Below are 14495 nucleotides of genomic sequence, written 5' to 3'. Positions count from 1 at the left end.
GAAGCCTGCTCACAGAGATTCAGCTTGATTTCCATTCTTGCAGATTGTTTACAAATCTGCATGAGAGGAACCTTTAAGCTGTTAAGTGCTTCCTCCCCCCGGCTTACTGCACCACTGAAACTGCTCAGTGGTTACCAACAGACAGACTGGTTGTTCTGGGCAGTTCTGCAAAAATATTAATGTCAAACGGTGTGAATGTCAGGTACAGCATTGCTGAAAAGGGAATCCATCATCTGTAATATATTCCCAAGCTAAAAATACAGAGGAACATCTAGACAACTGGTACCTACTGCACCTGCCAGTTACTTTTAACTCATATCTCCTGTTCCTCTTTGTGTAATTTTTGTGACTTATAGACCTGCATCTTGCCTCCACAGTTCTATTAGGTGCCTTGTGTTGCTTTAAATGCACATTTTAAAGCTCACAATGCTGCTAAATCACATTTAACTTAATTTGACCCACCTTTGTGTGCAGTGTTTGTAATTTAATAATACACCGCCCACCTCTCACCACCAACCCACACAAACACATTATTTATTAAACACCAGTGCTACTAAGTTGTGTTTGCACAGTGCCTTTAAGGGCTCAGATGGGTGTGACTAACACTGTAAACTTTAACCAGAGGGAAGGGGGATGGATCAAACCAGAAGTCCCTGGGAGACCTGTGTTTACAGGAGCGCCTGAACAGGCAAGAAAGTAAAGTAGAAAAAGAACAGCTATTCACACTTCTTTTTATTTCCCTTCTCTCTCTCTTCATAGCCCTTTTCTCCCTTTCTATACACTTCTTCACTACATATGCCTTTTATCTAGGCTTGACAACAGTAATGTTAGCTTTACCTTTCCAGGTGGCTGCTTGACAGGGTTTGTAGCATACTGTCACTCAGCTTTTGTAATCTGGCATCCTGATTTGGCCCATAGGATAGTTTTTAAAGCAGCATCTGACCCCTGGTGGCAGAAGCCAGTACTGTGGCGCCACGTCCAGATTGCAGGCTATATGCAGGTTTTTACTGAGGTGCAGTAAGTCAGTGCAAAATTAGCAGTTTTTGCAGTTTCCGCATAGATAATTGAGCTTTTTTGGAATTCAGATAGTCATCTCACATTAGTGTGGAAATGTAGACACCAAAGTGATGATATGAGCTGACAAATGTTTGCACCAGTCTTTCTAACTTAAAGTGTATCCTTCTGTCAGTCATGGTCTTGATGCATTGACTTCTGGATCATAAACCCAGTAAATTTCTGCATCATTCTGCTATAGCGTCTCTGCTGCCTCTGTCTGGCAGTTTGGTGACTCAGGGGTATGACTGTTAACTGCTCCTGTCAGATAAAATAGTGTTGGCACACATAGATGATGTAAATGTCTGAATTATTAGCATGTCATCATCCCTCATTGATTGTGACTCATTCTTGCTCCTGTGATTGTCAAGACCCCAAAATGTTAATTATGAAAATATGAGATCTTTGCTATAAGAACAGAAAATATTTCTGGAAATATTCTGCTGTGGCACATGGCAATATAAAATAATGTAGTGTATTTTGCTTTAATAAAGTGGATATTTATGTGTCTTCCATGTCATTAGTGTGCCCTGTCTCAATTCTGTTTTCCCTTTCTTCATCATTGTTCTTATTGTACTTATTGTTGCAGTCGAAAAGACTACAGAGTACTAAAGAGTACTCTCCAAGGTACTTTTTTGTGTAAGCAAATTTTAGTTGGTGTACACTTAAAAATCTTCACAGTAGTTCATCTTGAATGGAGTACTTTAATAAAAAAGAACTGTCATATTTAAATGTTCTTATCATTTTAACAAAGATAGAAGACATAATTAAGGAATATATATATTTATCTTCTGATGTACCTTAGTTATATGTCACAATGGTGTCTCACATCTTGGAAAAAAAAGATATAAGAAGAGAAGAAGACATCATTCATGTTACTGTTTGGCGATGATCTTTTTTCATTGATTACTAAATCCTCCCCCATCCAGCCCATTGTCCAACTGATCAGTGTTGATTGGCTGCAGGTCCGTATTCCAGGTTCCATTTTTTTTTTTAAATCTCTGAGAGAGTGCAGTTCCTTCCTCCTCCCTTCTCTGCATCTATATGACATCAACCAGTGTGTGGGCAGCGCCCTCGATGGCCTGGCTCAGGACTGACAGGTGGTAGTGCACTTTGTCCCACTGTCCTGATGACTCAGCGTTGGCATAGGCATCAGCCAGACCTGGAAAAGTTGGCTTGCCAGCACTACTTGAGGCCCAGATAACATGCCTGGGGGAGATAAAGGGAAATAAAGAGTCACATGACAATGACGCAGATCATTTGTCATTATCTTGAACATGGCAGGAGGAGAGAAGGGTAAGATGGAGTCAAAGTGAGGAAGAGAGACAGAAAAGAGCTCTGGGGACCCTCAACAATGCAGCATGTGTAATAAATAAAAGGGATTGGACTGTATAGAATGAATGCTTTGCATAATTCTTTGCAACAAGAATCAACCGTGCTAGCGGCTGCGTCACGCTTTCTTGAGACACAGCATGCTCATAAATGTAGATATGCATGCTAACGTAAAGTAGATCTACAGTTGTTGGGACATTTAACTTGTAACCACAAATGTCAACCTGCTGGTGGTGCTAAAGGGAAAAGACTTAATCACCAAAGTCAATCAGGTGTCTCAAACTGATCCAGTAAAGGGCCGCTGTGGCTGCAGGTTTTTACTCCAACCAAGCAAGAACACACCTGACTAGACTTATTCAACCAACTGAATCGCCTTCACACAGTTGGATTTGTTGGATCAGGTGTGTTCTTGCTTGGTTGGAATAGAAACCAGCAGCCACAGCGGCCCTTTACAGAATCAGTTTGAGACACCTACATAATTTGGGGAACATGAATGTTTGACCTCTGTCCAACAAGATATTTAATTCTAGACCTCTACAAACATCCTTAGAGCCTTGTTGCTAATTTGGTAAAAAAGGTCGTATTTACAATTTCCTAGCTTGACTCCATATTTCCATCCAGAATTCCGTATTTTCGTATTTATTTAAAGCCAAACATGATGTCTTGTTGTCTTTTTATCATTGTGTGTCCGTCTGTCACTATGTAAGTTTTAATGGTTATATGTTGCAGCCCCAAAAAGACATTTGGTACAGTTGTTAATTGTGCTTTTTTTTAAAAGGATTTTTAGGCTATATACCAGTCCTGCAGAAGCACTATTTATAAACCTTCTTGAGTCAGAAGATTTTACATAAAACAGTGGCTATTACCAGGGTAATCAAAAAGGAGTAGTGAGTCTTTACTAGGCCCTCATTCCTCCTCCCTACTGTCTTTTTATGACGTATAACTTGTGGCCGTCAGGTACAGTGCACACAGCAAAATACGCATGACATTTTCTTTATATTTTGCACACTACCCAAGAAACCAACATGTACGCCCTGGAGACAAATCATCATCATCTTACCTGTACGCATACTTATCTGGGAAGGCCAGAGGGTCCAAGAAAGCTCGGTCCAGCAGCATGAGCTGGTCGTTGATCCTTCTGACCTTCAGTGGTCTAATAGAAGAGGGACGGAGAGAGAGAGGGGGGGTTAACTGGCATCAATTTCTATGTTGATGACAAAGGAGATAACAATATAAGTGTGTATGTTTGGACTCTTACGTTTCATTTGCCAGGTCTGAACTGTGAATCACCTGGTCCAAATGGGTAGCCGCACTGCGAATGCTGGCCACTGCACGTTTTAGTGGTTCTGAAACAAGACACAGATCAGCTGTGTAGCCTCCCCGAAAAGATTTCACTGTCTCTAATCCTCTGTGACTGCTGGTAGGGCATACAGATGCAGCTTCTGTTGTTTGTTCTGTTTTTAAGTGCAGTCCGAAGACAGTGTTTTAAGCACGTATCTGTCTTCAGGTTTTTCCTGCTACAGAGAGTATGTTCGGTTATTGCAGGTTCCAGTCAGAGGCATTGTCGATTTTAGGTCCAACAATTAGATGTAATGCAGTAATTATTCCAGCTGCCTTGGTCAAACCATAAAAACATTTACAGCCCCATTTGTAACACAACCTTGTCTTTACATACTGTAACATAAATCCCAGATGATATTCAATTACCTGCATAATATTTCTATTTGTGTGTGTTGTGTACTGCAACTAACTGTCCTGTGCTTACCCATGGAGATATTCCTTTCTTGCAGTTCAGGCTGATACAGGGTCACTGCTGTTTCGAGGTAGTCCTCCAGAATCTCAGCATAGTCACTGCAGTTTAATGGCAACACCAGGCTGTCAGCCAGTCGAATCAGGACGTTTCCTGCTGTCCTGGCTATGGCCTGGTGACTGACGAACCCTGAGAGGAGGAAGTGGTAGAATGAGATGTTAGACACAAGAGAAATTCTTGGGAAATGTTTTGTCTTTTCAGCTGTCAAATTTGTAGAAGATTGAACCGAAACTGGCTGTAAAAGATGTACATTTCAACATAATCCAACTAGCTAACATGAGAGACATCAGTGCTCACCGGGATCAATGAACTTTGAAGCGTAGTCAAAGGTGTCGTATGCTGTGTGGTATGCAGGATAAATCCGAGCGTTTGTTTTACTCTGTAAAAAGAAAAATATCTATGTGATAGGAGTTCCATAACATAACTGACTAAATGTGATCCAATTCTGACTTCTCCTCAAACATGTGCACATCATCTGTTTTCCTCTTAGGTGACAGCCTGCTTCAAACAAGAAGTAAGATGACACAGCTTACAAGTTAACTGTGCAGCAAGATAGCAAAGGGCAAAAAATAAAAAAAGAGAAAGTACCATTTGGCGAGGAGGTGGAATGTGTCTTGGACCCAATGAAAGGATAAATAAATGACAGCAGAAAATAAAAAAACAAGGCTTTCATTTATGGCCACAGCACTGCAGATTGAAGAGATTTGTTGGCTTGTTCCTGCTGCCTTAGCTGGAAAAATTCAACAGAACCATAGAAGGATTTTACATCCTACATGCAGCACTCACATTGTCATCAGACAAAATACTATGTGAGTGAGTCAAAGGCAGCAAATCTTTCATACCCTGTCGTATGTGTATGAAATGTCCATGGAAGTGATTCCAAGGTAATGGACAAAGGCAGCATAATCACTCCCTGCTCCTGACAGGTATCCCATCCTGTCAAAGGACAGCAAGAAAACAAGAACTTTTATTATTACATCTTTTATTGAGTGCATGACTAACCTAAGAATTGTGAGAACACATATGAACATGAACATGGTTATGATGCATCTCACGAGACAGATAATAAACTACATACTGTATAGGAGACACAATTCCACAATTTCAGTGTATTTGTCGAATCTTTAAAAAGACAAAAACTATGTGGGATTATCTAACGAGGTACGGAATATTAAATAATTCAAACTGTCATGACCACATAATTAAAACTGAATAACACATGCTCCTTTTTTTTAGTTGCAAACAGTTTGATGCACACATGCAGTCAAATAATTCCTTTGTTCGCCAATCAAAGGCTTGATTACCTCTAATTAGGCTCTCTGCTGAAGAACATTGAACAGTTGAGGTGGGCTCACATTTATCAATCACTCGGGTTAACAGTTAACCAGCTAACCCTATTTGTTTCAAATGTCTGACCCCAAGCCAAAACCTCCCGTCAGTTTATGGATGAGGCTTCTTGGTCTAGATCCACAATGGGCCAAATACCTTCCTTAAATACTTTTGCCAACTTTCAAACCAAGAGGAGGATTTGGAAAAAGAAACAAAACCTTGATAACCTTCTCCGAGGATGCAGTGCAAAATGTGGGGAAATTAGGAAAGTGTAACTATAGCTCAATTACTTGGGAATGACATCATGCTCCGGGCTTGTCCTGTTGGCATATTTGATCCAGTTGTCATACACAGATGTGGAGTCCAGTCCAGGTGCATCGACCTGGAGAATGACCACATTTTCATGTGACATGTTCCTTTTTCCTTTCTGTTCAAGTTAAAATGCTGGAGGGAAACACCTGAACTGACAGAAGTGAGCTCACCTGTTTTGCGGCTTTGAAGATGACGTTCTGTAGTGATGGCATCCCAGAAGCCCTGAGAGTGGCGTTGGCTTAGGAGTGGAAGATGAATGAGTGTTCTGGATTAGCATTACTTCGAACTTGTACATTTCCAAAGCACAGTATTTGCAGTCTCAGAACACAACATGCAGTTGCAGCCATTGTAGGAATTATTTGTACCACCAAATAATTCACAACAACATTTCTACAAACGTCTGAAAGCATTAATCGAACAAAATTGTAAATTTTGACTACAAGGCATGTAATATTTTTATAGTAGTGCAGCAGTAGCTTCTTACCAAAAACAGCTATATCCACATTTATGTAAGCAACAGTTCGTTCACTGAGCTTGGTGAAGTATTGCTGGAGAAAAAACAAGATCAAGGTCATATCTGACACCACATGTAAGTTTAAATGATATAGGCCTACTTAAAGTGTGTTCAATTGAGTGTTTTTGTTTGTTTTTTTGCTTATGAATTCATCTTTTCATTTGTAATGAAAGACTTATTTCTGCCTTCAAAATGTACACAGTCTTGCTTTAAAAAAAAACAAAAAAACCAATAGAATTACATTTATATATCGTTTGGTTTTATGTCTAATCTTGCAGATTAATTGCAAACAACCTCTGTGTATTCTGCGGACCCAATAAGGCCAAACTCCTCCGCTCCCCAGCTTCCAAAGATAATGGACCTGCGAGGCCTCCATTTGCCTGCCACAGAGAGGAACAGAAGTTAACTCTTCATCCGGTCCTAAACAAGGCAATTAGTCATTCATTCAGCTTTGACACTCACTCACACTCACCTTGTTTGACCATCTTGCCCAGCACTCTTGTCAATTCCAGCATGACTGACGTCCCGCTGCTCGGGTCGATGGCACCATGAACCCAACTGTCCCTGTGATTCCCATAGATCACATACCTGTCTATTGACACACGCAGAGTACAAACACAGAGCAGAGGAATTACAAGCTGAAAACAGATGATAGAGAATGGCTGATTTAGACTTGGTCTCTAGTCTCACCTGGCTCGACACTCCCTCTGATAACTCCCATCACATTGGAGGAGTTCTTCACCTTTTCATAGTTGAAGATGTCCAGTTTCACATCACTGGAAAAGAGGTTCAAATTCAGAAGTATGAAGCAACAAAAAATAGTGATAAATATGTCCCACGGAGATTAAATGGTTTTAATCACTCTACACTTTAATTTCCCTTTAGTGAAACATTAAGGCTTTATTTTACTTCATTATCATATTATTTATTTGAATTGCTTAAATAAATTGTAGATGTGGGCAGAAATTCAAAGGTGTGAGACAAGGATACAGCTTTAACATAAGGTTTGAAAACAAGATAAATAAGCCTTAACAGATACAGAATTAAGTAAAAATGAAAGGTTTGATGCTGTTGACTTTATAATTGAAGCAAATGCATTGCACAGCAAAAGTGCTCCTGTATCAGCTACTTAAATGCAACTAATGCCTGAATTTATCTTGCAGTTGACTACCTGTCATTGAAATGAGATGTATTTTTGAACCCCGGACCGCCAAAGTTGTAGGTACAGTTGAATCCTCCCTGCCATGGAGATGCTTCTCCACCGAGCTCACTGAAATGACCAATGAAAAACAAGTTAGAGTTAGCTCATAACCAACCAGCACTTTATTTCAAAAAACAACACAAGCAGATTTGTCTCGTCACAAACCAAATTAGCATGTAGGCGTCCTCAAACCCGATTGGTTGAATTGGAATGGGAGGGAGCCCTGTGATGTTCTCGACTGGAATTCTATAGGTTTCATCTGCAAAAGAATTCACAATTGTGGGGAATTTATAGAATAGTTAAATATTAAAACAAAAATTATTAAAAATTCCTGACATTAACTGTATATTTATGCTTGAAGCTGTGTATAGCTGTTGTAAAAGCTCCTCATCAGACTGTGTTAAAGCTTAAGTGAAGTAGTAGACACAATAAAAAAGAAGAATTACTGGTTACCTTTGGCAGCCAGGTATGGTGTGAGCAAGTCTCCATAGCGACTGTTGAAGGAACCTCTCTCCACACCAGAGGGCGGCATGTACCAGGAGTGAGGATACGTCTCATTGATGTCTGACATGAGACCGTCGTTGATGTCCGAAGGGTCTGTGTAGACAAGCACACCAATGACTCCGTAAGGGGCTGCATTGATGGCCTGGATGAGACACACATGGCATTTGATGAACAGCTGGATTTTATTGACATCATTTGTTGATTTACACTTTCCAATAATTTCAAAATCTGAATCTTAAATTAGGTAGAACATAATTTAGACATCATAATGACTTGGTGGTAATTTGTTATTTTGTGCACTATAAAGAGTCAAAGGGTCAGTATTAAGGATTTTTTAACCTCTATTTCAATAACAAATGATTTATTAAGAAACAAGATTCACAACTGGTTGTATACGTTTGTTTAGAATAAACCATTTTATTAGCATGATTTCATAATAATAATAATAATAATACAGAGAAGTGTAGGTTTCATGTGAGCCTTTAATTTCCCGCTTTATAGAAACTCATTTTGAATCTTGCTCACATAATGGACACATTTTCTGAATTTCCAGGCCTATTATGCAGCACAATAAAGTATGCAATGTAAAAAACAAAACAAAAACATGTTTTCTCTTTCAGCTGTTTAGTTCTCATTGCTGTGAAGAAACCTGTAGGGCTACTTTTGTTTAAAGTGGTAAGACTGTCAATATGTCGTCCACACCAAGCCCCCACCACAGCAACTTCCAGGTTGATCCAATACGGAAGTGCCCAAAACTGCAGTTCTCCGAGTGTCCACGAGGAGTAGTTTGCACAATAGAGTTAAATAGACCTTTTTCACAGCTTAATAAACCTGTTTAAAGCCTGGTATAAAAGAACATTCTAGTCTGTATGTTTAGGTCATATCTCCATGACAACACTGAGGGGGGTGAATTTTTTTGTACCAGGCTAGGTTTTATGTTATTGGAGGTTAAAGTTCATGAATAATTAGGGGAGCGGCCTCTTGAGTGACAGCTAGCCGCTGTCCCTCACTTCACCTCGGACGCTGATTGTCAGGATAAGCTGCTAACTCCGTCATCTCAACCTGTGTGGATGTGTTACCATAAGTGACAACATGGTTTGCTCTTTGCTCAACTGTACAAAAAGATGGGTTAGGAACACACTGTGTTAACGTTAGCTCTGTTATGCTAATTAAATGGCCGCACTTGCACCATGACTTGCATTACAGCCTTCTATCGATGGCTAGATCGATAGAAATTACACTAGATGCTAATCTGGAGCACCGGGAAGATTCGGGCCGTGAGGGTCGGTGTTTTACAGTCTATGAGCATGGTACTGTGTTGAAAATCGGTTTAAAACATATATCATAAATGCTGCCTGCACTTTACTCCCGGAGCCGGTGTAATCTCCACTGGACAAACGGAGTGCCGCATCAGTCTCTAACTTCTAAAAAATCCCGTTCTCGTTACAAAATTAAAAAAAATTACTCTCATTCCCTCCCGGTCCCGGAAAAAATCTCAACACTGGCTCCCGTTTATCTAGTAACGTGTTCTCTTAGCCTAGCTCCCGGGTGTCGGAGCTAATGTGAGCTAATATGGCTAATCCTGTAAATGTCAGCAAGACAGCCGTATCTCCCTCCCCCCAACATCACATCAATGCCCTTTCTTGGTTAGAGAATTGGGGAAGAGTCAAAGTCTGACAAGTTTGGGGCTCCCAGAGGCGAGTACGATTGGATCAGGTTGAGAGAAGGGGCCCTGGCGGAGAGGTTACGTCCATTTTTTTATACAGTCTATGCTCCACACCCTTTAGTATCTCAATAAAATGTGTAATTTGAAGATTAGAGGTGTTGACTGTATTGACTTGCCAAAGCACTCAAAGCTTACAATCATGTAAGTGTCACCTCAAATGTTTTATTTCTCCTGGACAGCTTTATAAAACATAACCACACACAAAAAGGATAATAAGTCACTCACTTTAGCAGCTCTTCCTGCCCCGCCATATCTGGTGATAGCGATGGTTCCTCTAAGGTCCACTTTCTCACTCAACAGCTCGTAGTCACTTGGCTTCCCCTGATTGGCGTACACCAGTTTCCCCTAAAACCATTGGAAAAATCAACAATTGGCCAGGATTAGATGATCGTTTCATGACACAAGTTCAGTTCCTCATAGCACAGGGAAGATAAATTACACATAGACATGGCAATATTAGTCTGTAAGAAATACTTTATACATACAAATTCCCCAAATCTTCTCATAAATCCTAATCCTCATAAATCTAAAACATCATGCAGCACCATGTTAATCATAGCACTAAACTCTTTTGCTGTTATATATATTTTAAGTAAAGTGCTGACTTATAAAATACTTTATGATATAAGTTATGATTGCTTCCTCTTTGATTACATTATTATGCCCTCCTCCTCCCTGGATAAACAGATTACAGTTTAACCATGATGTGTGATTCTTAACAGATGGGCTCTTGTTGTTTTATAAACCCAATATACATCAAGTGTAACATTATCTGTACTTGATAAGACAAACAAAGGGTTCTAGCCTTCTGGATGATGGGAATGCCATTTTGTGGCATCATTTATCCACCAGTCATATCTTCCTGGTCTAACAGCTAAAAAAAAACATTCCAAATTATTATTCTGCTTTTTCCACTTTAACCTTTTTTAAGGTTTTCATGCTGTAAAAGCTAAAACTAAACAAAACTTTCCCCTAAGCTCCAGATATATTTTGTTGCACCACCACTTGACCATTGTTTAAAGCAGGATAAATGTTACTTATTTGTCAAGAAAGAGGCCTCAAAGGTTATAGCAGATGAGCTTGTGCTGTGACTATCATGTGATCTTTTATAGTGTCAGTGAGTTACTTCCTTTAAATGATGTATGCCTCATTTGAAGCAAAAGTCACATAAACACTGACTATCTGTGGTTTCATCTGTCCACTCATCTGCTCACCTAATACTGTATCCATGGAATAATGCTGGATGCTTCTTCTGTGACTAGTCTATATTGTATTATATTGTACTCATTAGTTTTGCTAAGTGCTACAAATTTGGTTTCCAAGACACAGGTTGTAAACTTGTTCTTGTTAAAAGGCCTCCTTTTGTTTTTTTCTAAAAAATACATGACCCAAAGGGGGGAAATCATCCTTTGGACAAGGTTATTTCTATGGGTAAATTAGATTTGCTTTCCTTGAATTTGCTTGAAAGTAAAATGGCAGGTTATAGGAATTTTCACGATGTGTATATTACAGGCTGATGTGCCTGGTCAAGTCAGCGCTGCCTTATCCGCTTTAGACTACTAAAGGATCAGGGATCTTTAAGATTTCTTTAAAGGGGAACACCACCTCAATCTTTAGCCTAAGAAATTTCAGTTCATATTTGTGAACATGAGCTGCCCTCTCTCAAAGCCAGAAAACAGTGAAAAGGTAAGTCTAAAACTTACTTTAATACCCAAATGAGCTTTATTCTATTGTAGTATTGCAGTTCTGAAACAGAAAATGGTAAATGGAATTGTATTCATACAGTGCCTTTTTAGTCTTCGACCACTTAAGGCACCTTTTACACTACTTCCCACATTCACCCATTCACACACACATTCGTACACAAGGCTGCCTTACAAGGTGCCATCTGCTCATCAGGACCTAATGTAATTAACAGCTCCACTCTATATACTTGACGGCATCACAAATTTGAGTTTTCTCAATCTAGTTTTTTCGATTTTGTTTGGAGAGATTTGTTCATGTTAACTAATGTTTCTGGACTGTCGTAGGAATAACGTATGAATTTTGAAAATGCTTTTACCTTTGCGTGTCCGGCAGGGGAGTATGCAGCGTATGGCTGAACCACCTCAGGATCATTTTGGTCCGAAGTATAACTCTTCTCCTTTTTTCTTGCAGTGTATAGCACAGTATCAGACGTGCTCACTGAAATGAACAACTCATGGTGACTGCTCTGCTAGTGCCAGCTCTCACTGCAGTAAATCATACACCATCTTATAATGTGTCATTTGGACAGTTTCCATGAATTCACTAGACCCCACTACCTGAGTGAATGCCCCTTCATCCCTGAACTTTCTTAAACAACCTGTTGACTCACCTACAGTGACCTTGTTGGGCTTCTTGGGGTCTGGGAAGGACAGATAAACCATATATTCCTCTCTCCAGGCCTGGTCCAGACCGGTTTCAGAGTCCTGCCATCTCTTTAGCATAAACTGCACTGTCTGCTCGTCTCCAGCTGTGGTGGCCATATGAGGCACTTTGGTCAACTCCCTGTGGAGGAAGACAAGGATAGAGAAAGGCTTGTAATGGTTTCTGTAATGTTTTGGATAATTCACTGTTTAAAACCTTACAGGGCTATAAGGAATGTAAAGTGTTACCTTGGGGAAACCACAGAGAGATCAAGTGACATGCATTTTTTTAAGAATCCTTAAGGAATATATGGTACTGTATAGAAGAAAAACTTCATGATGCTAAATGAATCCCACGACTGCATAAGAACGTGGATCCTTCAGTTTTTACACTGAGACACTTAAACACAACTAAATACAATACTGAATATATGTTGAAATTTCTTTATAATCCATCTCGTTTCCCTTTTTTTTTACTTATTCTATCCAATTCAATTTTTTAGCACTTGAATAAATAAACACAATGAAAAGAATAATTGATTTTGAATCTAAATTTGACCATTCACCAACTCACCGGAGGTTTTCCTGAATCTGGATGGTGTCCACCTCAGACAAGAACTTGTCAATAAGGCTCTCGTCCACATCCTTCGCAACATCCTTCACCCAGGACGGCTCCGAGCTGCTGCTCTTAGTAATACCGTAGTGGCCGATTAGGATACCTGCGGTCAGTACGGCAGCACCACAAAGAATCCCAATCAGCAACTGCTTTATCATTCTCCTCCTTGGATTCAAGCCTTCAAACAAAATAGTTCTCCTTCGCTTTGGATCTGAATCTTATACCAGACAGTGAGCTTTCTCTAAAGGTCAAGAATGTGTTGTTTATGAATCCAGTCTTATGTAAGGGGAAATCCTTGCATCTGACTCCCAAATGATCACTGCGATACCAGTGCAGCTGCTGAAGTGACCTCCCATAAGAAGGAGACATGCTCATTGTAAAGTTTACTCATTAATGTTTACAGATGGCATGGACTTTATCCCTGTGTGTGTGTGTGTGTGTGTGTGTGTGTGTGTGTGTGTGTGTGTGTGTGTGTGTGTGTGTGTGTGTGTGTGTGTGTGTGTGTGTGTGTGTGTGTGCATGCGTACATGTGCTATGTATATACATATTTGAGGTGATATTTAGCAGTGTCTCATATTGTTTAAAACATTAAATCCTCATTTCTAAAGTGAGAAAAATAAACTCTTGGTACCACAATAGTGATAATTGAAAGATAATTGCACAAAGTTGCACACATTTACCACAGTCTAAAGACTAATCTGTGATGATAATTATCAATTAGACCAGTTAGACAATGCTATGTTGTTATGTTTCCCCAATTTAATTAACCACCGAACTCACATTCGTCTTGCTGTACAATTATTGTGAACTGTGTGCATTAAAATATATTTCTTAAAAGAGAAACAAGAGGAAAGAGGAAACAAGCATACTTGTGCAGTTCAGTGAATTACTGTATAAATGAGTGTACTGGCTTTTAATTTAGGCTGAGCATGATACCCGTCTACTGTATTTTTTGTGTATTTTGTATTCTAATTGTATTGTTTACTGAACTGTACAGCACTTTGGTCGACCATTGGTTGTTTAAAATGTGCTCTATGAATAAAGTTTGATTTGATTTGATGTGAAAGAGTCCAAAATGGTAGTGGGAGTGACAGATAACAAGCAGGTAGGGGACATTTAGCAGGTCAGTCACATAAAACCACACTGCAACTTTATCTGCCAAAGAACAAAAAGAGGTGAACTGGTAGAGATGTAGTGTTGCTGATGAGTGAATGAGATGCAGGTGGCTGGGGAAGGCCTTGAGCAGCGACAGGAAAAGTAAAGTGTGGGCAGGTGTATGGGTGTGGCAATCAGGGGATGGAGAAAAGAGGGAAGTCTGGTGGACAGATGGAAAAGGGCAATGGTTTGATTTAGCTAGTTTCAATTAATTTCAGGTTGTTCCATAAAATGTATTCGTATTATTTAGACCAGTGGTTCTAAAACTTTGTACATGACGTACCAGCTCAAAAAATATCAGGTTCTCTCAAGTATCACCACTAAGACCAATGTTAAAATACAGTAGCGTAGGACTACACTATTCAGCTACGGACAGAAAGGTTTATACCTAATCAGAAAATTTATTGTTGACTGTCTTCAGCCACAGCCATGTTGTAGGGAACATAAGACCCGGTGAACATAGGTAAACTCCCCATAAGAACTGATATGTCGGTTTTTTCAAACCAATCATTTTACCTCTGCTTACTATCTTGCCATCACAGCTTAGCTTCTAACT

The 14495-nt window shown here is 39.7% G+C and overlaps 1 protein-coding gene across 1 annotated transcript; it reads right to left on the bottom strand.

The window, feature by feature from the left end:
* Positions 1-2093: 2093 nt before the first annotated feature.
* Positions 2094-12942, bottom strand: naaladl1 (N-acetylated alpha-linked acidic dipeptidase like 1; the record flags this gene model as incomplete). The annotated part of the gene is made up of 19 exons (XM_083911798.1): positions 2094-2262; positions 3446-3538; positions 3644-3731; positions 4151-4324; positions 4493-4574; positions 5038-5131; positions 5815-5906; positions 6007-6074; positions 6321-6384; positions 6645-6730; positions 6823-6942; positions 7041-7126; positions 7522-7620; positions 7717-7810; positions 8005-8197; positions 10007-10126; positions 11844-11965; positions 12138-12310; positions 12743-12942. The coding sequence occupies 19 exons, from the start codon at positions 12940-12942 to the stop codon at positions 2094-2096; spliced, it is 2217 nt and encodes a 738-aa protein (XP_083767924.1).
* Between the last annotated feature and the right edge of the window lie 1553 nt (positions 12943-14495).

Source organism: Echiichthys vipera, assembly GCF_963691815.1.
Source record: "Echiichthys vipera genome assembly, chromosome: 4".
Classification (NCBI taxonomy): Eukaryota; Metazoa; Chordata; class Actinopteri; order Perciformes; family Trachinidae; genus Echiichthys; species Echiichthys vipera.
The sequence above is the reverse complement of the archived record's forward strand: the minus strand, read 5'-3'. Positions and strand labels throughout refer to the sequence as shown.